General features: G+C 35.4%; 1 protein-coding gene across 1 annotated transcript in view; it reads right to left on the bottom strand.

Annotated features, from left to right (window-relative positions):
• LOC142352268 (cleavage and polyadenylation specificity factor subunit 4-like) overlaps positions 1 to 26,297 on the bottom strand; it is a 441,589-nt gene that overhangs the window by 11,553 nt on the left and 403,739 nt on the right. The window contains exons 2-4 of the mRNA XM_075404757.1: positions 4,082 to 4,202; positions 3,798 to 4,001; positions 3,064 to 3,253 (exon numbers count right to left, since the gene is read on the bottom strand). Of these exons, the coding sequence (XP_075260872.1) occupies positions 3,064 to 3,253; positions 3,798 to 4,001; positions 4,082 to 4,184 (497 nt within the window). The 5' untranslated portion in view covers positions 4,185 to 4,202. The remainder of the gene's footprint in view (positions 1 to 3,063; positions 3,254 to 3,797; positions 4,002 to 4,081; positions 4,203 to 26,297) is intronic.

The raw sequence follows: 26,297 nt of genomic DNA, 5'->3' as shown, positions 1-26,297 counted from the left end.
CTCAACCAGGAGCATGGTTATCGGCAGCTCCCATACCGGCTCTCGGCCTCCATCTCTTGCCAAACGAGTTTCGTGCAACTGTGAGTACAGACTGGGCGCTCCCATATATGAAAAAGAAAGGAAGTGCCCTATTGTAAAACAGGATCTTTGGATACACTCGATGATCATGCTGTTGCATGTCATGAGCGGGGCGATATGATTTCGCGACACGACCGCCTAAGGGACAAAATTTTTTCCACTTGCAGCGCTACCAACCTGTCACCAGTTTGCGAGCAGAAAAACCTGATACCAGAAACAAATTCTCGACCTGGAGATGTGTATTTACCTTGTTGGTCTGCTGGGCAACCGGCAGCTCTGGATAAAGCCATTACCTCCCCACTGCAATCGAGTATTATTTCAAAGGCGGCGAGGTAGTCTGGTTTTCCCTGAGCTGCGGAAGACAGTAAGTTGGAGCAACATTCCCAACAATGTGCCAACATAGGTGTTCAATTTATTCCCACGGCTTTTGAATCATTTAGAGGACTCTCTGAATTGGTAAGAAAGACATTGAAGCGAATAGCTCTGCTCACTGACAACAGAAGTTTGTAACCAGCTGGTTTGTCAGTTGCTTTCAGCAGGCTTGCGCAATCGGTTTCAGTCGCACTAATGCGAGGGAACGCTATAATGCTGATAGCAAGAAGCGCAGAACTGTGAGCCAGCAGCAAGCAAAAGAAGCCTCATTTGATTAAATTTAATTATTATGAGTTTTTATTCTTACCTGACCAAAGTGGGGAAAATAGAAACATATTTCATATCTGGAAACTTGAAATGAACTGTTGAAAATTGATTTATTAAACTGGTGATCTGTTTTATTAACCTAGTCATGGTAGCCAAGTTAATTGTTAATTCAATCTTTAAGATATTAAAAAATTATAATCAAAGAATTTTCCTGGTTATAAATTTTATACTGGGTGATGAAATCGTAAAATTGACAGTTTATTAACAGTCTAAGAAACCGAAGTACATTTTAAGAGATCTTTCATTCGCCCTCTAGCAGTATACTGTACCCAATTAGCTCTTGCTATTAAGTTCATTCGCCTCGATTTTCATAGATCCAGTTCAATCAATATTGATGACCTCGTGGGAAACCCGATATTCATGATATGCACGTGGGAAACTCGGTTCCTGTCAATGACCCGGTCAACAAAATCATCGCACAAAAAGCAATGACACTTATTAAAACTTAGCTATTTACCCTTATTGTAAACCTTTAAATTTCAACTAAAATAGCTGGCAGATTGCCAGAAAATAAACGCAATAGCTTCATAGATCTGCAGTCTCAAAAAAAGTAAAATAGACAGACCAAAAAAATTATTATTTTCATAAAGGGCTGAGATGCTAAATTTGGATTAAGATCATGTATAAATTATTGCTGCTTTTATTAGCTGCTCTTAAATAATCTTCAATAAGAGTGCTATACACTCATTGACCATATATGTTTGAATTAAAGTGAAAAAAGTCTATTTCAGAGTTAGGAAGTCATTTTTGAGGGTGATGTAAGTCACGTGCGAACAAAAACTTAATCAGGCAAATGAACAAAAACTCGCTCCACTAAGAGTGAAAATTGACGTCACGCACGCAATCTAGATAAAATTGCATGAACGAATGAACAACAAGCAGATTTGAAGTGATTGTGACGTCATATGGTCGTAGCAAAAATCTTGAAACAAAAAAACATAGCATGACAAGCCCTGAATTAAAATTCAAAGAATTGATTTTGCTTTGACCTGACAAAAAGTAAGCCGTGTTAGATGCGCAATTAGACCAATTAGTGTGGCACCATTAAGATTAAGCAGTTTTACCACAAGAACAAAAAAAACAAGCAAGTCTAAAAAATCAGACCTATTTTTTAAAGACAAGGTCGAAATCAAAAAAGAAACATCAAAACTTCTAAGAACTCATGCCACTAATTAAATTCCCTTTTTTCTCAATATCAACCTATGAAACCTGTCATTCATGAGGTTGTGATGAGACAGTAATAAGTTCAATGAATATTTGCAACATTCAAAAATTCACTAAGTTTTTTTAATAACGTGCAGCGCATAAGTCAAAGAAGGAAATAGCTATGAATTGAAAAGATTTGAAACAAAAAAAACTTTTTTAGAAACCAATGAAAACATTCAATAATGAGACAAAGATTTAAGATAATACAGTTAACAACAACAACTCGCAAAACTTGAAAATTCTATTATATTTCTTGAGAACAGTCAAAGTCATAAGTCACAGAAGGCATCCGCTTTGAACAGACACAAATTAATCGACTGAAATAACCCCCATTAGCAACCTATGATGCCTGTTATTAATGAGAATAAACGATAAGACAACAAAACATTCAAAAGTACATAAACTCAAAAAATGAACTTATATTTTTTGAGAAGTAGTGTCAGAGTCATGAAAATTAATAAGCTATTAAATCAGACCATTAATTAGGTTCGTTTGCGCCTCATTATCAATCAATAAAAACTGTCATCGATGATATTCTAAGTGATAAAAACAGAAATAATTTTTGAAAGTGGGCAAAATCAAATATTCCAAAATCAAATATTGACAAAAAACAGTATTCAGGTCATAATAAGTTTCAGCTGCCCTTTGATTAATTGATGATCATATGTATCATATTACATATGTATCATATTTAAAAACGTGAAAAAACTCCCTCTCAAAAACCGAAAATTTGTTCAAACACATATGTATCATATTTAAAAACGTGAAAAAAACTCCCTCTCAAAAACCGAAAATTTGTTCAAACACCAATTTCTGACTCCACTTTATAGGTAGTTTGAAATAATCATGCCTTGAACCAACGTGATTTTTCGCTCCCTTTACTACTTCAGCGTGACTAAAACCACTACGCTGAATTGCCTTCCCACAGACGTGAAAAAGCCGAAAAAAAGCGTGAACAGATCTTAAAAAAGATAACACCTACACAATCCATATCCTTTGGATTGTAAAAAACCAAGAAGCTTCGCGGCTATTAATAAATTTTATTTTCAATCCAATGATGAGAGCATGTGAAATACTAACTGAGCAAATTTGCACTCCGGTCCCTCTGGGCAGAATCCAATAACCCAATTCTGACAAATCACTTTCCGCAAGTGCCGATTTTTACAAGCAGCTCCGTGTTTACAAAAGCCCCGATCGTACCAGAGACAAATGCGTGTTCTGTCTTCCGGATTCAAATGCAAAAACTGACATTCACTGTTTCCACAAACACCTAAAAAGTTCGTTAACACTCGTGGTAATAACGCACATTTATCGAAGGGCAGCTAAGAAATTTATCGAAGGGCAGCTAAGAAATTTGTCGAAGGGCAGCTAAGAATTTAGCGAAGGGCAGCAAATTTATCGAAGGGCAGCTAAGCTGATGAGGGGTCAAGTGATTGATTGGGGGGGGGGGGGGCAGATTGCGTGGGGGGTGTCAAATTCAAGATTAAGAACCGCCCTTCACACCATGAAATTGTCGCCTCAAAACAGTTTTGGCGAATCGCATTCTCAGAGACTGGTTAGACGTAAGGCTCTAAGAGAACTTAATGCCCTCAGAGCGTTACCTGTTTATCCCGTTTTTGAGGACGAGAAGTCAAATCGGTTAGACGAAAAATTGGTCAAGCGAAGAATCGCATAAAAAGAAAGACCACAGGACTAATATAATTGCTACAAACTTAGTTTGAGAGCAATTAAATAGGAAAGCAATTAGGTAGATTGTAGTCCATCTGATATCTTGAAAAAAAGCTTGGTACAAAATTTGCAGCAAACCATCTTACCGTATCTTTGATAAAAGTAGCATTCTGGCATCTTGCTCATATCATAGGCGTGGAGAAATTCACAGTCGTCTCCTTTTTTGCACAATCCTCTGATCCAATGCTTACACACCACTGACTGCTCCCCCTGCACATGACGAAACGGGCAGAGAAATCCACGTTTGCATAATCCTCTCTTGAAGAAGTTGCACACGAAGGCGATCGACTCTATACAATACAACAATCGTTATTCATACAATTTAAAAAAAAAAACAACGATCAAGCATTTTCGTAAAACTGTTACTAACTATCCATTCCAGGAAAAGGCAATGGTTTAGCTCCAATCTGATGCTCGAGGGCATATTCAATGTCAAACTTGATGTGATCAACAGGGCACAGCAGCTCTTCCATTGCCAACCAGTTTTATCTGAAATCAAAAAACTAAACTAAGAAATAACCCTCTCAAACAGGGGTGAATAATGGGAATACTGGGACTACGTCTTCATAAAGCGTTTTGTATAGTACAAATCTATCAATAAAAGTAGCAGGCCCCTAAAAGCATAAGAAAATAATAATAATAATAATAATAGATTTACCGAGATGGTGCATATTTTGGCTGCAAGTTCGCTTCATCACGCCGTAAATAGTCTCCCATATTCAAGCAAGAAACAGTTTTTAGGGAAAGTAACATCAGTTCCCGGATTCTCCTTCAACAGTGGGACACGATAAGATGAAATTGTTTAAAAGGTATGTGGATGATATTATCTGCACGGTTCGTGGTGACCCGGATGAGTATTTAAAATTTGCAAATTCATTACACAACAACCTGCAATTTACCTTAGAAAAAGTGAACATGGATTGGGGTTTGGCTTTTCTTGACATTAACGTAAATGTGAGCAGCAAAAATAATATCACCTGTCATTGGTATCAAAAACCAACTGACACTGGAATAATACTGAATTTTCGCAGCTGTGCACCGCTTCAACATAAGAAAAATGTGATTCAAGGGACGGTTCACAGGGTTTTTAATGCAACCTCTAATTGGTTGGCCTTCGATCAGGCTCTTGAAAAGAACAAATCTTGCTGGACCAAAAATCAATATCCAGAGGAATGGTCTTCAAAAATTGTGAATCAGACTCTAGAAAAAATAATAAGTGGCGGTAAAGGTCAATTAAGAACAACACCAAAAGAGCATCAAAAAAGCAAGACTAAATCTAATGATAAGCCAACTATTTTTCTACAATACAGAGGCAACCTCACTCAAAACTTCGCAAGCAAATTGAAGAAACTATGCGAATTGCAAGTAGTTTTTACAACGCGAAAATTAAGATCGTGCCTCCCCACCCTGAAATCATCCTTTGACAGAGATCTGAAATCCCACGTGGTATATGAAATTAAATGTAATGGATGCGGATCCATCTATGTTGGGCAAACAAGCCGGCATGTTACCACAAGGATAACAGAACATCAAAAGAAGGATTCACAGGTGGGTCAACATCTAGTTGAATGTCCTGGCGCCACGAATGACATTGAATGGAGAATTCTGGACGCCTGTCGGTCAGTAGAAAAACTAATGATCATCGAAGCTATATATATCAGCAAGCTGAAGCCGGCACTAAACACACGCGACGAATATAGGGGGAGGGAACTCACGCTAAAATATTAGTTCAAATCATAATTTTGACTAAATGAGAATGCATAGGGCAAAAAACATTTTGTGCATGACAAAACGAAATTTGCAAAACCTCCACAAGAGGGATACTTATGGTTAGGGCAAATTCGGAATAACCCTAAAAATACAAGAACATGGACAAAATCGAAAAATCCGGAATAGGAATGTTTTTAAGTAAATTGATAACAGATGTAAATATGTGTTGAAAATAGGCTAAATATTGTATATAAGGAAAAATTTTCGATTGAATTTTTTAGAATGTTTCCTAGAAATGTTTTAATTGTCATCTCAGACAAATGTAAATACATATTCATTTTATCTTTTAACAATTTGTAAAACAGTTTTAACCTGACGATGAACGTAAAGTTCGAAAACGTTTGTTTTAAGTATTGGAAGTAATTTTAATTTGACAAATTGGTTTCTTTTACAATAATAATAAATCAGTATTTAGAGTCAAGTCCAGGGGAGTTTTAAGTCCCTAAGCAGTTTCAGTCAAAATTAAGTCTTAGTATTACTGCAGGTGGAACAGCCACAGATATTTCTCCACGTGCAAGGTCGTTCCGAGTCGTATTTGCAACTCAAAAATTTGAAGATTCTCCTTGGCTCAGCTGATTTCTAATCCATCGATGAAAGTGCCAAGATGGGCACCCAGTAAATTGGCCAGTTTTGTGGCCCGCAGCCAGAAGTCACTCACTCTCTTGTTTGCGTTTGACAAACTCCTCGTTGTAAAAGTTTTGATGTTTCTTCGGGTTGAATAAAATGGTCTCTGGTGGCTTTGATTTCCACTTTCAAGATTTTATAGATATTCAGGAGCCGACAACTTACCCACTCCGAAGGCGAGAAAAACTGCTATTTAAAATACCGAAGCGAAGGAAAAGGTGATCTGATGCTGAGTTCATCGTACGAGCTGCTCTGGCTGGAACTTACATACAGCAGAAAACAAACTTGGATGTGTTTGATGATCACTTATCTTTTAAACGCGCTTTGAAGAAAAATTTTTTTATCTTTCTTAATAATTTTCTTTAATTTCTTTAATAATTTGTAAAACAGTTTTAACCTGACGATGAACGTAAAGTTCGAAAACGTTTGTTTTAAATATTGGAAGTAATTTTAATTTGACAAATTGGTTTCCTTTACTTTTCTTAATAATGTAAAGGAAACCAATTTGTCAATTTAAAATTACTTCCATATAAAACAAACGTTTTCGATTTTTACGTTCATCGTCAGGTTCAAACTGCTTTACAAATTGTTAAAAGATAAAATGAATATGTATTTACATTTGTCTGAGACGACAATTAAAACAATTCTAGGAACTATTCTAAAAAATCAATCGAAAATTTTTCCCTATATACAATATTTAGCCTATTTACAACTCATATTTACATCTGTTATCAATTTATTTAAAAAAAACATTCCTATTCCGGATTTTTCGATTTTGGCCATGTTCTTTTATGTTCAGGGTTATTCCGAATTTGCCCTAACCATAAGTATCCCTCTTGTGGAGGTTTTGCAAATTTCGTTTTGTGATGCACAAAATGTTTTTTGCCCTATGTATTCTCATCTAGACAAAATTTTGATTTGAACTAACATTTTAGTGTGAGCTCCCTCCCCCTAAATTCATCGCGTGTGTTTAGTGCCGGCTTCAGCTTGCTGATAAATATAGCTGCGATAATCATTAGTTTTTCTACTGTCCGACAGGCGTCCTGAATTTTCCATTCAAGGTCATTCGTGGCGCCACGACATTCAACCAGATGTTGACCCACCTGTGAACCCTTCTTTTGATGTTCTGTCATCCTTGTGGTGTGAGTGTTACACGTATGTAAGAAAAGGGTGTACTAAAAACCTTGGATTTCAAGGTCAAAGATTTAGTTTAAACTTTGATTTATTACTTGATTAATGACTGACACAATCTTGATAGGTGTCGACAGATTGAAATAGACAAAGCTCGGGCTCCGAGCAATACTATCAATTTTGACATATCAGTATTTACTTGGTTAATTTACCACGGTGATAGAACCGATATTGGGTACGGGCAAAACTGAGGATAAAACTCATTCATTGAACAATAAACCTACCTTCAGAGTTAATCACTCAGTTAGATCTTCATTTATTTGAAACCATTCTCTTCTGCTTTTATCCACGCTCAATTACGAAAGATAATACATTTTGCGCACGGGCGGCTGCTATAGTGGCGACAGAGATTAAAAGTAAATAGAAAACCACCACCCAATAATATTGAGCGTTGTACTAATTTCCGAGAGAAATCTATTTCTTTGTTTGAAAACCAATTTTAAACTCGAGTTCGACGTCTTAACATCACGACCCGGAAGAGGAATTGTGGACTGCTGTCGGGATTCGACAAGAACTGCCATCTTGGAACTTTCAAGTGAGTACTCCCTAAAAATTCAAACAGCATAAATCAGGGCGTACATGTTTTATTGATAATAAAATAGCGTTCAAAAACATCAGTATTTTTATTTGATTCAATTTGATTTAAACTCAAGCATTAAACATCGAGTTTTTTTGCATTTATTGTAGAAGGAATTAGAGGTTCAATCATATTTAAAAGCTGTTAACTAGAGTGTCGGAAAAATAGCTCGAGTTTCGAACAGAATTATTGAAATATTTTGAATAACAACAGCTTTTAAATAAAAGAAGGATGGCGCGGCACTCCTCAAAAACGCTGTTATCGGAACCGTTTACTGGCTCAAATGAATTTGAAAATTATATTACACACTTTGAGCTCTTGTCACAACTTCAAAAGTGCCAAAGAAAAGAAACAGTAAACGGCGCCGAGACCGAAATCGATGAAAGGCCGCAATTTTTCGCGTTAAGGTTACAAAAATCGGCTATTGATTTCTATTGTACACTTTCGGAGGACACTAGAAAGAGTTATGACGAGACCATAAATGCTTTCAGACAACATTATAATGAGAAACCAGTAGTGTTCCGGGGGAGGCTAGCTAGGAGAGTCCAGCAGCCTGGTGAAAAACTAACAGATTTTCTCGGTGATGTGCAAACTTAGCTTTGAAAGCATACCCTCAGGAGTCTAGTGAGATAAAAGAACATCTCATTTTAAGGGGATTCCTCGAAGGCATAGAAAATAGTCAGGTGCGACTCGACCTGAGAAAGAACTTGGGTGACGCGGATATGACTTTAGACAGACCTTTAGAAAGAGCACTCTACATTGAAGCAGTCACGAGAATTGAGGAGGAGGATAATGAGCCGCGGGTTTCTGCCATCTAGTCGAATGAAAACACACAACTTGTTAATTCAATTAACGATTTAGTGCGAACACTGCAGACTAATCAACCTAATAGGCAAGAGAATCAAAAGTTTTTATTGCAAGGAGCGCGGCCAAAAGAGTTTCTGCGCGGTAGTGAGCGAAATTCAAGAGAGAACGGAGATAGAAATAGAAGTACTAATAGCTATACCAGAAGCAGCGCTGAGCATAGACGAAACAATTACGAAAGTGGAGCGCGCTCGCTAACACCGGGAGGTGAGAACAGAAGCCGAGATCGATCGCACGAGAGTTGTGCCGAGCAGTCGAAGGCAGCGGTGAGTTTCGAGAAAGAAAAATGTCGCCGTTGCGGTCAGCGAAACCATGCATCTAGGGAATGCAAAATTGTTTTCGAATCTGGGAGCCCAAATCACTTCAAACGAAATTGTCCGTGTTTAAACGAGAATTAGCTGGAAATGGCAGGGCTTCTTATTGAGCCGGCTACGTAAAAACCTTGCGTGGCGGAAACAGCCCAGTGGAGGCGTTGTTTGCAAAATTAATGATAAAAGACAAATAGATAACGGCCTTAATTGATAGTGGAAGTAGTGTTAATATTATAAGCGACACACTCTACAAGCAATTGGGGGAACCGAGCCAGATCAGAATGTGCAATAAAAATATAATAGCTGCCAATAACGAGAAAATGCCTATAATGGGGTCAACAGATATTCAAGTTCAACTTCAGAAATTTACATGTGAAATAACAGTTAAATTTCTAGTGACCAGAATTGAGATAACGCCTTGTTTATTAGGCATGGAATTCTTGTACAATTTTGACTGTATTTTAAATCTAAGAAAGAACGAACTTTTTTGCGGGGCAATTGGGAAAACATTACGATTGTCCCCATCCCAACGAAGTAATAAGAATCTCTTTTTAATTGCTGCCGAGGATCACGAATTACCTCGTCGCTGCGAGGGTTTCATTAAATGCAAAATTATCGATGAAGAAGGTAACATAACACAGCAAACAGAAATTATAGTCGAACCCATGAAAAGGTTTGAAGACAAATCACACTTATTAATAGCGAGATCGCTGAATGACATGGTTGATGATGTCGTATGTGTTCGAGCTCTTAACCCTACATTAGAATCAAACAAAGTTTACAACAATGCGAGAATCGGATGTGCGGAAATCATTGAAAAAATTTCAAGAGTACAACAAAATAACCCTGACAATAATAAAAAGCATAGGTACGAATTTGATTTCGAGAAACACGTGAACTCAAGTTCAATGAGCTTGTCTTGCGAGGAAATGACAAAAGTGAGGTCGCTTTGCACAAAATATGAAGTGATATTTTCGCGAAACTCAAATGATATGGGATTTTGCGACCAAATTTATCATAAAATAAAATTAAAAAAGGATGCTGTGCCATTCAGACCTACATACGGCAGCATGAGCTTTGAGAAAAAAAAGCCATGAAGAAATTTTTCGAAGACTTGGAACGAGATGACTTAGTCGAACCAACACACTCTGATTGGGCAGCACCATCATTACTGGTACCAAAAAAAGACGGAACCTACCGCTTAGTTGTAGACTACCGTGGTCTAAACAAACAAATAGAGAAAACATGCTGGCCTTTACCACGAATTAATGAGGTTATTGATTCACTGAAGGGAACATGTACTTCTCAAACATTGATCTTCTGACGGGATACTTTCAAATGGCGCTGGAACAATAGAGTCAAAATGTAACAGCTTTTATTACACCTTTGGGCCTATATAAGTGGAAGATGCTCCCTATGGGACTAGTTTCTGCACCAGGAGCTTTTCAATCCCTAATGGTATTAATTTTTGCTGGTCTCTCTTACGAAGTAGCTTTAGTTTATCTAGACGACGTTATCGTTTTCGGAAGTAATTTCGAAGAAAATCTTAAACGGTTAGAGCTGGTTTTCCAACGTTTATCGGAGAATGGATTAAAGATTAAAAGATCAAAATGCCTTTTCTTCCAAAAGCGCGTCAGCTTTTTAGGACATATTATATCTGAGAGTGGTGTCGAGGTTGACACAGAGAAAGTAAGAGCGGTAGAAAATATGAAAGAACCATCATCTCTAAAAGGTGTCAGGGCTTTTCTGGGCCTTGTGGGCTATTATCGAAAATTGATTCCGGGTTTCGGAAAAACAGCAGAACCTCTTTACAGGTTCCTAAAAAATATCAAATAATTTTGAATGGAGGACAGAGTGCACAAGTGCGGTAGCAGAGTTGAAAAGAAAATTTTTAGAAGCCCCAGTTTTAGAATATCCAAACGATAGGGATCAATATACATTAACAACCGATGCTTCGTTGACAAGCATTGGAACAATTCTTACACAAAAACAAGGAACTGAGGATAGAGTTATTGAATATGCTAGCAAAACTTTGAGTAAAAGTCAACGAAACTACTCAGCAACTAAGCGGGAATTATTCGCAATAGTTCATTTTACCTTTATTTTAAAAACTATTTACTTGGTCAGCATTTTTTAATTATAACGGACCACAGGGCTCTCGTGTGGATCTATAGTTTTAAAGAACCAGACGGTATGATCGCAAGATGGATAGAGAAACTTGGGCAATTTAATTTTGACATCAAGCATAGGGCAGGAAAGAAAATCCCACACGCTGACTGTTTTTCGCGCATAAACACAGAAGACGAGGAACAAACAGCTTTCGTTGACGCTGTTACGCTAGACGTAGAGCAAGACGATACCGACTATAGTAGTCCAGGTTGGCAGTTACACAAACTGCAGAGAGTAAAACTGCGAGATTCGCAGCAAAGTGACAATATACTCAAAGAAGTATATTCATGGGTCATAAACAAAAAAAGACCCAAACCACGGCAAATGAGAGACGGAGCTTCAAAGGAGTTACGGAAATACTGGGTTCAGTATAAAAATGTTTTTCTCATAGAAGGGATTTTGTATCGAAAACACCAAACAGAACCTAACTTTGAAACTGTTTACCAAATGCTGGTACCCCGGGGTAGAGTGTTCAACGTTCATGAGCTGTTGCATGACTCGCCTAGCGCAAGACTCTTTGGTATAGAGAAAACGTACAAAAGAGCTTACGAAAGGTTTTATTGGCCGTGCATGAGAAGGGACGTAAGAAACTGGATAGAAAGCTGTGACGTTTGCCTAAAATGGAAAGGCACCAAGCAGAAACATCGGCATTCACTCACAAAATGGAAACCTAGTCATCCATTTTGGCAAGTATCTCTTAATATCATGGGTCCACTTCCCGAGTCTCAGGGAAACAAGTACATTTTGCTTATCGGTGGTCAATTCAGTAAGTGGTACGAAGCCGTAGCGTTACACAATCAAGAGGCAGAAACTGTGGCAAAAGCGTTTGTTGAACACTGGATAGCAAGGTTCGGCTGTCCAGTCAATCTAAACAGTGATCAAGGGTCAAACTTTATGTCTAAATTGTTTCGTAGTCTTTGCAGTGAACTAGGAATTCAGAGGACATCAACCACATCCTACCACCCACAGGGGAACGCGATGATTGAACGAACAAATCGAACAATAGAAGAATGCCTCTCCAAATATATAGGACAATACCAACACGAGTGGACTAATTTTCTATCTTTAGTGATGATGGCATATCGATCATCAATTCATAGTGTAATAAGATACAGCCCAGCGTTTGTGGTACTGGGTTTTCCACTGTCGCTACCTATAGACTGCATCTATAGCACACCACAGACCACAATACATGCAACACCAAGTGACTATGTTTTCACGATGAAATAGAAACTACAGGAAACGCACGGGTTGATGCGAGAGTAAATGGATGTCGAACAAGAACGTCAGAAGTCATATTATGACAGCAGTAAGTACGGGCCGAGCTATAAAGTTGGCGAAGAAGTGTTAGTTTTCAACCCAATGGTTAAAAAAGGAGAAACAAGAAAATTTACTTCTTTCTATAGAGGACCATACATAATTGTTGAAATTATAAACGACTTGAATTTCAAGGTAGAAGATAAAAAGACGAGGAAAGCTATCAAGGTCCATTATGACCGACTGAAGAAATATAAAACACGAGAAAAACCATTCACGGCTGAGCCTCAGGCAAAACGAAAAACAACCAGTAAGGAGTAGAAGAATAGCAATTTGCACAGCTCAGACGGTGGCGATATAATTGAAATAGAATCATCAACAGACAGTGAAAGCAATCTAAGCACAGAAAATCAATCCGAAGCTGAGGATGCTAACAATTCACTAAATGAAACGTCTGAGAATGAAGCTAAAGAATCAGAGCAAGAAACCTCTAAAGGGCAAGAGAAAGCACAAAATTTTCCCGAGGGAGGAGGTGCAACTTCATCAAAAGGTACCGAGTACACTGAAAAAAAACAGCAGAAACAAAAATTCCAAAACCAGAAAAAGAGCAACAGGAATCTAGTAGTAAAACAGAAAGTACTGAAGAAAATATTAATAGTAATCCCAAAGCACCAAAAACGGCTACGAGTTCTAGCAGTCGATTAAAATCGGTGCCTGAGAGATTAAAAAATTACTTTGCTGAGCATGATGAGGAGTACTTTAGCAGCCAGGAAACTGATGATGTTTTTGTTTCAGGAAAATCCAGAAAGACATAATGGAATCGAAAAGAAAGACGAGTTCGTCTGGAGCATCGTGTGATGGAATATCACCGTTTGTATCTGGCATTGCTAGCCATTTTTGCTACTCCTTCACTTTGTATTAAATTATACGGCTATGATTTTGACAATATCGTATAAACAAAAATTATTCTCTGGATCACAGTACAAACTGTGATAACAAAATTCGAGTATCGAAAACAAAAGAAGAAGGTAGTTTGATATATGCTGAGGTTCAGCCCCAGATAATATTAAGATTTTGCATGTATGCAGCGGCATATACCGTGTCTGCACTTAAAAAGAGCAACGTATATGACGATGTTCTCTTTATTACCAAACACTCAAGACTCCTAAAATCTATATATCCATTAAACGAAGGAACCTGTAGGAGCATTTGGCAAAACAAAAAATTTGCTTGCCAGGTTTTGGAGATAAAACCTTTAAAGTCAACAATTCAGTAACGGAAAAGATTTTACAACGAGCAAGTGAAACTACTTATGCCGAGGAGCATAACCAGAGCTTCATGAAAAATAATAATTGTGAAGGTGCTAGGTATGCTGAGCCTGTAGAATGGGTTTCACCTACAGGAGTAAAACTTATTGGAAATGTGATGATCAATGCAAAACTTTACTTGGGAACAATTTGGCGAAAGTTGATACAAAAAAACCTCTTGAGCTTTAAGGATACCCTAGGTTTCTTGAAAACTGTTTTTATCAAAACCACATATTTTGAAGACGATTTAGTAAACTTTTTTTGAAAATCAAGGTGAGCAAACATGTCAAACGATCAAACACTTTAGTAAAGAGGACCCTGTAAAAATTTTTGGTAACAACAAGTCCACTTTCATCAGCGGGAAAAAATTACTTAAAAACTAAATGAAGATTTTGCATTAGAAATCTTAGAGGAAAAAGCAATTAATTTGTGTTGACAGCAGGTGAAAACAACCGGAGTTCCAGGTGTTTTTTACTCCGAGGAAAGTTCAGAACTGAAAACCGGTAATCTTAAAATAACCATGGAAATGTTTCTCTCAAGCGTTGTTGACACCTTGAATTTCGAACTTCTCAAGGAGAGAGAATTTCTTTTTATGAAAATAAGAACGCTCCAATGCGAGATTCAACTAAAAATTCAAACTATGATTGAAATATCAAAAAAATTGTTAGTCCATCGGTAACGCTCTTCGAGAAAGGAACTCACGTCGAAAGAGCAGGATCTGTGTTATATGTTCACAAATGTGCAAAGATGGGAGCAACAATAACTAAACTTCCTTTTTGCACAGAAGAAGTTCCTGTGTTAGTAGAGGGTCAGAATTTTTCTTCTATAAGATATATGGACCCTATTACAAAATTTTTTTTATCATTATTATAAAATTGCTGCATGCAACCCGCTGTACCCAAATGTTGTGAAATTAGAAGACGGCAGTTTTCAACAATATGGAGAAACGCTGAAGAAATTCAATCGTGAGATATATCAGTGGTCGATGAATAATAACTTAAATGTAAGTGATGAAAATCTGCATCGCAGCCTCTTCTCCATATCAGACGTAAAACAGAGTCAAATTATTCGAACAATTCGCCATAATAGTAAAAGAATTATCAGTCGGGAAGCATTCCGAGATTCGGTTGGAAAATACAGTCATGAAAATTTTATTCGTTGGAACGCTCAGTTCCAAAAACAATTTTTTCTAACAAATGAAATAACAATTTTTCTTAAAATCTGAAAGCTTATACGTTTGGTTAAAGACTAGGGACATTGCCGTGTCAGTGTTAACAGTCTACCTCATTTTCCAAGTTGTGAAAAATTTTCCTAAATTGTTCATCGACTTAGGATTAGTCATTAATGGAGCCTCCTGGCAACATCTATTGCGGAATATCGAACCTGTAACGGGAACAAGTATGTATAATCAACTACTCAAATTAATTAATGAGCGCCGAGAACAAAAGAAAATGATTGAAGAGAAAGAGTCCTTGAAAGAGTCGGTTGTGTAAAAAAAAACAAAACAAAAAAAAACGAAAATGAGTTGTCTTGAGTTCAAGACCAAAAAAAATGAAAATGAGTTGTCTTGAGTTCAAGACCCAAAAAAAAATGAAAATGATTTGTCTTGAGTTCAGGGCCAAAAAAATGAATGAAAATGAATTGTCTTGAGTTCAGAACGGAAAAAAAAAATGAAAATGACTTGTCTTGAGTTCAAGACCAAAAAAAATTAAAACTAGTTGTCTTGAGTTCAAGACCAAAAAAAATGAAAAAAAGTTGTCTTCAGGTCAAAACCACTAAAAATAAGGGAAAAGTCTTGAGATCAAGACTGAAAATTTTGAGTAACTTTAGAAGCAAAAATGGTTTCTATTAAACATAGCAGGCTGTGAGACCCCACAAATTGGTGGATATGTGTACTATATGCCAGAGTTGTGGAAAATTATTTAGGAGATTTCCCCGTGAGTGTACCGAGTGAAATATTGTCTGTCACGGACTTGGAAGGTGTCTACACTAGAACTTCTGGCACCCGCCAATATTTGGTCCCGAGCTCTGCAGACTGAAGTGGAACTGCGAAACCAGTGCGCGCAGTTAGAGAAATTGAAGAGTACAAACTCTTTACTCCAAAAGGATCTTGTTGATTTTCGACAAAAACTAGACAAACATTGCGACAAAGCCAAAGAGGCAACAAGAGAAGCATTGAGAAAACTGAGCGCCGAGTGTGAGGCGCTAAGAGATAACTTAAAGGCGGCGGCAGCTAGAATTGCCGAACAAGAGCAATCAATCGACTTACTTAAGCAGGAGTTGGCCAATCTAAAAGTCAATACTGATAAAAAGTGTGAAGCCATGGAGAAAATGGAGAAAAAGAATGACCAATTGAGGTCAGAGCTTCAGCAGTTGGAAAACTACAACCAGTACTTGGCGAGTGAGTGCCGAAGGAAAGACACTATAATTGATAGACAAAAGCATTCTTTGAAGAATGAGAAAGCCAAAACGAAGGCCACAGAAAAGTGTTTATTCCAGATTTGGAATAAAAATGTACTGAATTGGCCTGCGACATTGTACGAGATTTTGTTGGTAAAAAATTCTGCTTCAAAAGATCACATCAAAAAACACTACCACAAAATGAGTTTGTTGACGCACCCTGATGCTGGTGGAGATGAGGAGTTTTTCAAGACCATTAATGGAGCATACTAAATACTGATGAACGATGAGGCGCGAGAAACGTAAAACAATGTCGGGCTGGACGAGGCAGAGAAAGTCATGAATGACGAAAACTGATACCTAAAATTTTTTTTATGAAAAGTACAAATTTTTTGTATTTTAAAACGTTCATGTATCAAGAGCTGTAAAATTTGTTTGGTTTTATGTGAGTGAGTGGCACACTCTATTCTTATTGAGAGGGGGCAGTGTGATTGTCACACGTATGTAAAAAAAGGGTGTACTAAGAACCTTGGATTACAAGGTCAAAAATTTTGTTTAAATTTTAATTTATTACTTGATTAATGACTGACACAATCTGTAAAATTTGTATCAAGAGCTGTAAAATTTGTTTGCTTTTATGTGAGTGACTGGCACACTCTATTCTTATTGAGAGGGGGCAGTGTGATTGTCACACGTATGTAAAAAAAGGTGTACTAAAAACCTTGGGTTTCAAGGTCAAAGTTTTAGCTTAAATTTTAATTTATTACTTGATTAATGACTGACACAATCTTGATAGGTGTCGACAGATTGAAATAGACAAAGCTCGGGCTCCGAGCAATACTATCAGTTGTGACATATCAGTTTTTACTTGGTTAATTTACCACGGTGATAGAACCGATATTGGGTACGGGCAAAACTGAGGATAAAACTCATTCATTGAACAATAAAGCTACCTTCAGAGTTAATCACTCAATTGGATCTTCATTTACTTGAAACCATTATCTTCTGCTTTTATCTACTTAATAATTAAAATTCAATCCTTGTATTTTAAACAAGTACCACGCTCAATTACAAAAGATAATAAATATTGCGCACGAGCGGCTGCTATAGTGGTAACATGCCGGCTTGTTTGCCCAACATAGATGGATCCGCATCCATTACATTTAATCTCATATACCACGTGGAATTTCAGTTCTCTATTGAAAGATAATTTCAGGGTAGGGAGGCACGATCTTAATTTGCACGTTGTAAAAACTACTTGCAATTCGCATAGTTTCTTCAGTTTGCTTGCAAAGTTTTTGAGTAAGTTTGCCTTTAAGACCATTATTCGAGCATACCAAATACTGATTAACGATGGGGCGCGAGAAGCGTACAACAATTTCGGGCTGGACGAGGCAGCGAAAGTCATGAATGACGAAAACTGATACCTAAAATTTTTATATGAAAAGTACAAATTTTTTGTATTTTAAAACGTTCATGTATCAAGAGCTGTAAAATTTGATTGGTTTTATGTGAGTGAGTGGCACACTCTATTCCTTTTGAGAGGGGGCAGTGTGAGTGACCCTTGAGGAACTCGACTGTAGACAACTAGTTCAGACGGGACCGCTTTTTTGACTCGTTCTCTCTGTTTTCTATCTGTCAATTAAAGTTCGAGAAACTTTAACGCACGGCCTTAGATACCACTGACATAAGTTTGTCTATTAAGCGTTCGTGACAGAATTTGTCAAAAACATTGTGAAAATCCAAGTACATTGCCGCCAGAGTCTCACTGTTATAGTTTGCTAATATTTCGCTAAGGTACACGATCATTTCAATTACTGTGGATCTATTCTTCAAGAGAAGCCAACTATAACAGTGTGACTCTGGCGGCAATATACTTGAATTTTCACAATGTTTTTGACAAATTCTGTCACGAACGCTTAATAGACAAACTTATTTGAGTGGTATCTAAGGCGCTGCGTTAAAACTTCTCGAAAGTTACTTGACACATAGAAAACAGAGAGAATGAGTCAAAAAAGCGGTCTCGTCTGAGCTAGTTGTCTACAGTTGAGTACCTCAAGGGTCTGTGCTACGACCCCTGTTTTTCAATGTCTACATAAACATTAACCCTCGTTGCACAGTAACATGTAAAAATTGCCATTAGTGGATACTGTTACACAAGTAGAACTAGAAATAAATTGGACTACAGACTTTTTTAAAAATACTGCGCATGCATTTCTATGGGATAAAGATATATCACCAGGCGAATGGTTACAACATTACTATGCAAATAATTTTTCTGAGTGCAACAGCTGACAAATTGAAAGCCAATAGTAGAGACTTCATGGATAACAGTTCGGAAACAAACCTACCTGCCTATTTTAGTTCTCGCAATTCATTTGATCCAAATCTACTGTACAGCTCAACAAAAACGTCGGCAGTGGAACCAAATATAACCATTGAGGGGAAAAAATTTGCACAACCAAGTTTTATGACGATGAAGTTGCTGACTACAATTCTTTTATTGAAAAAACACTCACATAGAGAAGAAAATCGGATACCAGTCGTTCATTTAGAAAGTAATTACAGAAGTTAATAAACTAGGATGCTTAAAGTTCTTCTTCAAACACTCGAATTGCTATTTTTTTCTCGGTATCAGTTTTTGTAAATTTTTTAAATTTACATACCTTCAACACCTTCTTGAGTTTCAAGAGGGACTATTCTTCTTTTTTGTGAAAGCCTTTGTGAGAACTATTGTGAACAAACTATTCTAATAGTAAACATATAGCACCTTGGGCCAAAAACTTGGAACAAATAATTGATGTTTTTAAGGTTTTTTATCTGCCAGTTAAATATATTATTTATTTAAAAGAAAGCAAATTAGACTTTAGATGAAAGTAAATATTAACTTCAATAAATAAGAAAGAGAAAAATGGTTGAAAGAAATGGAAATTTTGTCCTTGATTATCAACCTAAAAGATTTAATTTCCATTGTTTGAAAGCTACATTTTGCAACACCGTGACAGACGTGCGTCACCTTTAGCGCATTGGAATTGAATAGCAACCACATTATTTGAACTTATTAGAAAAAACTTGTGTGTTTGATGTGCTCTACAAAAATTTGCACTCGTATGTGTTCCTTTTTCCGTGCAAGATGGTTGTCTTGTTTACTCAAAAACGCTAAAGGGGAGGAAACGCTGTGTAGTTTCGATTGTCTCTGCAAACAACTGTAATTTTTAATGTTCGTCTCCAAACATTGGTTTTGCTATTTTTTGCTCGGTATCAATTTTTGTAAGTGTTTTCAATATGTACCTTCAACAGATTCTTGATTTTCAGTAGGAATTATTGTTTGTGAATGCCTGTGCTGAGATCTATTCAAAAAAGTCTACTCTAATAGTAAACACGTAGCACGTCTGGCTAAAAATTTGGGGCAGATAACTTATGTGAAATTCAAACGTTTATTTTCTGACAGTTAATTATTTTATTAATTTCAATTTTGAGACGTTAGAAGAAAATAAATTGTAATTTCAATCCATAAAAAACAGAAATTTTTTGAAAGAATTGTTGATTCTCAGTCTGAAGGTTTTGATATCCATTCACTGAAAGCTACATTTTGCAACACCGTCACAGACGTGCGTCACTTTTAGCGCAAAAGAATCGAATAGCAGCCGCATTATTTGAATTTATTAGAAGTAAATTATCTGTTTGTTGTTCTCTACAAAAATTCGAACGGAAATATGTTGACTTTTCCGTGCAATATAGATGTCTTGTTTACTCAGTAATTCTCACAGAGGAGGAAACGCTATGTAGTAGCGATTGTCTTTCCAATGAAAACTTCCTGTTGTTCTTTCTTGACACTTAATTGAACTTCAAAGACAGCAGTTTGTTTGTTACATGCTTGACTTCAATAGGAATTAATTTTTTTTGTTTTGAATACATTTGCTGAGATCAATTTTTCAAAATCTACTCTAATTGTAAACAAATAGCACCTCTGGCTAAAAATTTCTGTTTGGAACAAATTTTTTATGTGTTTGGTTTGTAATGTTTTTTTCTGACAGTTAAATATATTTAAATTTCATTTTTGAAACTTTAGAAGAAAGTAAATTGTAACTTCGATGTATAAGAAAGAGAAGAATTGTTGAGAAAAATGAACTTTTGACGACATAAGTTTTTGCTGATTGAGTTTCTTATGTTGTAAAAATCATTACAAAGAAAATGCAACCAGCCAACATTGTGAAAATTTTTCTTTTTTCACGTAGGACATACAGGAACAAAGGGAACATGCATAGTACACATCTTTTGTTAAAATTTGTTTTGTGAGCTATTGCTCTCAGAAACATTATTTACCTTTTGTTGGTGTAACCATTCGCCTGGTGATATTCCTGTATCCCATTGAAATGTATTCGCAATAACTTTATAGCTGTCTGTTGTCCAATTTACTTCTTGTTCTGCTTGTGCGACAGTAGCCACTAATCGCAATTTTGCAAGTTACTTTGCATCGACGGTTAAATGGCTTTCAGCAACAGGAATTTTTTCAAGATTTTAACTATCGAACTGGTTTCTTTGAAGTTCAATTAAATGTAAAAAAAGAAAACCAATAGGTTTTCATAGGAAAGACAATTGCTACTGCATAGCGTTTCCTCCTCTATGAGAAATAATGAGTAAACAAGACGACCATATTGCACGAAAAGATCACATATTTAAGTTCGACATTATGTAGAGCACATCAATTAGACAAGTCAGCTCTAATATACTCAAAAAATGATTCCGAAAAAAATAGCAATGCGAATGTTTGCTGAAGAACTTTAAAAATCGTAGTTTATTAAATTCTGCAGATCATTTCTGAATGAGTGACTAATATCTAATATTCTTATCTAAGTTCGGGTTGTGTTACTAAAAGAGTTGTAGTCAGCAGCTTTATCGTCAAAAAATTTGGTTGTGCAGATTTTCTTTTCATCTGAGGTTATGTTTGATTCCACTGTCGACGGTTCTATTGAGCCGTACATAAAATTTCTGTCAACAGAATTACGAGAACTAATATAGGCAGATTTTTTTTTGCTTCTGCACTTTTATCTGCGAAGTTTTTTCTGATTGGCTTTTGTTTTGTGAGCTATTGCTCTCAGAAAAATTATTTGCATTTTATTGGTGTAACCATTCGCCTGGTGATATTCCTTTATCCCATTGAAATGTATGCGCAAAATTTTTAAAGCTGTCTGTTGTCCTTTTTTTTGTTCTAATTTTGTAACAATATTCACTAACCGCAATTTTTACATGTTTCCTTGCAACGAAAGTTAGATGGTTTTCACCAGCAGGAACTTGTTCTAGACGGCAACTGTGGAACTGCTGTCTTTGGAGTTCAATTAAGTGTCAAAAAAGAACAACAGGAAGTTTTCATTGGAAAGACAATCGCTACTTTGTAGCGTTTCCTCCTCTGTGAGAATTATCCAGTAAACAAGACAACTACATTGCACGGAAAAATCAACATATTTAAGTTCGACAATATGTAGAGCACATCAATCAGACAAGTTAGCTCTAATCAATACAAATAATGCGGTTGCTATTCAACTGTATTGCGCTAAAAGTGGCGCACTTCCAAATATGAGAGAACAAAGAATTATGTTCAGAATTCGATTTTGCGGTTGACTAGTTCTACATGAGTCCTTCACGGTGTTGCAAAATGTAGCTTTCAGACAATGGATATCAAATGTTTCAGATTTTGAATCAAGGATAAAAAGTAGAATGATGTGTGTCTCAATTCAAGTAGAAAATTTTTTGTTTGAGTAAGTTGAGTAAACCAACATTAGCAACAGAGAAATGAATTTAGTTAATGACAATATTAATGACGTACAGAAAATAACGATGGCGGATTCCGTTTTTTTTATATATGAACTCAAGAGTTCTATGAATCAAGTAATAATTATCAAAAATGGAAAAAAATTGTTTTTCTTCTCCCCAGTTAGGAGAGAACAAAAGAGTACACCTTTTTTGGAGTATTACTAAACGTGTTCACCATGATACAAACGTGTCCACCATGATCTTGCATTTTACAAGCCCATTTTCTTATTTATAAGTTTCTTGTAAATTACCGTAAAATTTTACAAAAATTTGCAAACTAAGGCAAAAAGTTACAAGTAAATTACAAATATTTGCAATTGTTATGCATTATTAACCAATTATTTATAAAATGAATTAACAAAATTTTGCAAATAATGTATTAGTTTATGACTAGGGCAATGTGCTCTTTCTGGGACAAATACAGCAGACTTGGTTATTGTGATGTCTGCTTCTTTTTCGCTTTTCGCTTTCATTACGAATACTTGTGCTCTATAACATACAATTTGGTAAGCTTACCAATTTATATGTAAAAAGTACAATTATTTCTAATGTTTCAGTTCAGTTTTCGTGCGTTTCAGAACCTGAAATGCCCAAAAAATTGTACGAATACTTGTGCTTTAGTAATGTTATGATCTCTGTCTCATTTTTCTCTTACGTTACTAAGAGAATTTGCGTCAACAACTTCATAATCAAAAAAATTCTGGAGCAGATGTTCCATCTGTACAGTAAATTTGGATCAGCAGAATGAAGCGAATCAACATAAAATGACAATTATAATTGCAACGTCTTATATGTTCAGCCGTCTTATGATTAAATTATAACTAGTGAACTGTTGTCATCAGAAGAATTATTTGGGTTACAGTCGCCTAACCTCTCTACATACTAAAGAAATGTTTGCGCAATATTACTTGAAACTGTTTGTGGTGCAATTTTGTTTCTTGTTATATCCGTGTAACGGTATCTAGTAGTCACAATTTTTTCAAGTTCAATTGCAATAGAGGTTAGATTGATTTCAGTAAAACGAGCTTGTCCCTTGAACGGCTGTCTTTGATGTTCAAATGAGCACCCATTATCAGCATCAGAAAACCTTTTTTGAAGAGACAATCACTACTACGTTAGGATATTTTTTAACGTTTCCTTTCTGAGAATTTTATTGATTTAACAAGATCACTAGATTACGAAGAAATTTTTAAATTTGGAGTTTTTAGAACAAAAAAAATCAGAAAACCAAGTTTTAATAAATTCAATTAAAATGATTTTTGTTTCAATTTTTTTCAAAAGGGGCACAAAAAAGTCTGTGCAGAACTAGAATCTGTGGTTTAATAGTTCTGTATCAGTCTGTTAAACTGATGCGTGAAGAAGACTTTCAGACAATGGACATCATTTCAATCAGATTGGGAAACAAGAATTAGAATGATGTCTTTCTCATTTCAAGTAGATAATTCTTTGTCGAGGAAATTTTTAAAAAAATATGCAATAGCAAAAGAGAAAGACATGATAATTTGATCTCCATTCTGTATTTTTATTGAATTAGGTAACCACTGTAAATTTTTCTACGAGACACTAAAATCATTTGTAACCTTTCTACTAGCGCAACCTTTCAAGCCTTTTTGAGGTGTTGTTAAAAAAGAGAAGCGTAGCAACTTTCCGAACAACCATCATCTTTCCTAAAACTCTATAGCAATGTTTTCAAGGTTAATTATGCTTTTTGAAAAAGTCTCTCCACAGCTGACTTTTGACATTAAAAATGAATTTCATCTCATTGTCTAATTTATCGAAGAGTAAAAGAAATACTAAAACCACCAAATGAATTTCAACTCATCAGTCGCTTATTCATGAAACCTGCGCGTTTCACTTTTAATAGTTTTTAACAAATTTTTCGTTAAAAATCTGTTTTCTTAAATATTTTCGCACAGTCTCACTCAGAAAGTAAAAGAAGTTCACTTTCTCCTTTGACAACTTCCTAATTTTTTTCACCTTGATGGTGGCTGACTCTCAAGAAAAGTGCAGTATTTTTGCGGTGTTTTGGGAAATTAAATTTATGTTCGATACCTCTGGTAACCTCAATGCTTACCAATTAGAGCAGAGAACTAGTTTTTTTGCACCAACAACAGAAAAATATTACTCCTGAGTTTTTTTCTGATCATAGAGTCAATTGACCAAATTGGGTTTTATATGCTCTGTAAAGCTGAGGAAGGAGTAAAACTTGCAATGGTTTTTGATGCGATAGAATCATAATTTTTGTTTATATCAATAATTTTAATGTATATTTTCACCTATTTGAAATCATCATGAACTGTAAAATTCGGCATCATTGAGGTCATTTTCCAACCTTTTTTAATTGTGATTCGTCATCTCTCGCCTCTTCTACTTAATTGTTTTTCACTTTAAAGTTTCTGATCTTACAAAATTACACAATTTGACTATACTGAAACCAAAGCAAAGATCAATTTCTTGTAAAATGCCTGAAGTGAGTCAAGACTTTGCTTCATTGTTTTCGATTTTTCTGTGATTAGAACTTTCAAAAAATTGCATATTTGCGTTTGTTTCAACACTTTGCAAACAAATTGATTTTGTTTGCTTTTAGGTTCTTTGGAAACTCTATTATACTAGACGCGTACATATTTCAGACTATTTCAATATCATAAATTTTTTAGAAAAATTGATCCCCTACTAGTCCGGATTATGATTATACTTTAGAAAATATGAATCCTGTTGTCTTTGGTTATCTCCTGATGAACACGATTCAATATTTATGCCATTTGCTTTTTCTACTTGTTCAGCCTTTAGACCGTTTTGAAGTGTAAATGTTTTTGTGCTTTTCATAGAATAAGTATACTATTTTCATCTTTTTTGCAATTATAACATTTTTGCAAGAAGACTATAATTCTTAATATGTTGGTCAAGGAGTTGTTTAAAATTTTTTAATTTTCACAAATTAGTAGTCTATTGTTTTTAAAATTTTTTCAGACGTGTGCTCTACTTCTTAAATTTAATTGATCATGATTCTAAATGTTGACAGACGAAAATACATACCTTGTTCTCTTCCTCCAATTGGTGTGGATATTTGGGCTTTTTGAAATTTCCAAGTCAAATCCTTTGTAAAAAGAGTACTAACAGACATCGCATTGAATGCATACAGTAGTTTCATTCTGAAAGTTCTGTTTAACTATTATAACTTTATAAGGTTAAACTTTATTTAAAAATTATTAACAATTATAACTTTTCTAGATCTTTATCGTTCATATAATGATAAACACTTATGGTTAGTTTTGCAATAATCGATGCAACTAATTTGTAAACAATTTCTTCCTCGACAATTTTGTCATAATTATTACCTATCAATTATTGCACAATTTTTCACTTATCTTTAGTTTTGTCGTGGTTCCAACAGGAAAACCCAAAGTCCAATTATTTGTTTGATGGGATTTTTTAATGAGAAAATGATTTTTTTATGAGAGGATGATTTTAGGAGAGATGATTATATGTAATTATTCTTCCAAAGAAATTGGTATTAACGAAAAAATTTTCAAAAGTTTTTTTCTCTGACAAATTTTAGCGGTCATGACCATTCTCCGAACAGTCAATTTGCTGTGTAAATTTGTTTTTGTTGCCTGTATGATGACAATTTATCTGCATTTTAAGTGAGTAGGCATAGAATTCATTTTAAATATGAAATTTTTTAATTGTTTTCTGATTCTAAAAATTTTTTGTATTGATTAGTCTAAAATTATTATATTAGATATAAATTGACCTCCAGTGATCTCAACAAAATAAATTTGATCACTAATTGTTTTTTCAGTACAATTTTTTTTGTTTTTATCCGTCAATTTCCCGCTCCTCACTTTGATACAAAATGTGGGAATAATAAAAAAATTTAGAGGTAATTTGCTAATGTTTTAGCAACTTCTGTACAGTTATTGGACATCAAAAACCGAAACTCAGTTCTTTTGTCATGATAGTTTCTATAATTTACCAGATCTTCTGGCAATCACTTTTTTTAGCTGCTTTTCTACTTTTATGTTTGGCAATATTTTGATTACTTTGATAAAGTTTAGCGTCATGATCATTCTCCAAATAGTCAAAATGTAATGTCAATTTGTTTTCGTCGTTTATGTGGTGGAAATTTGTATGCACTTTATGTTAGTAGGCACTGAATTCACTTTGAATATGCAATTTTTAAATTGATTCTGCTGATACAAAAAATTTTTTGTTGTGAGTAGTCGAAAAATACTAAATTCTCGATTAATTTTGAAAAATCACGTTCTATTGAGTATTTAAATAGCTGTTTTTGTATTAGAT

Source organism: Convolutriloba macropyga, chromosome 13, assembly GCF_964194025.1.
Source record: "Convolutriloba macropyga chromosome 13, txConMacr16.3, whole genome shotgun sequence".
In the NCBI taxonomy this organism is placed as follows: Eukaryota; Metazoa; Xenacoelomorpha; order Acoela; family Convolutidae; genus Convolutriloba; species Convolutriloba macropyga.
Note: the sequence above shows the minus strand (reverse complement) of the source record. Positions and strands in the feature narration are given on the sequence as shown.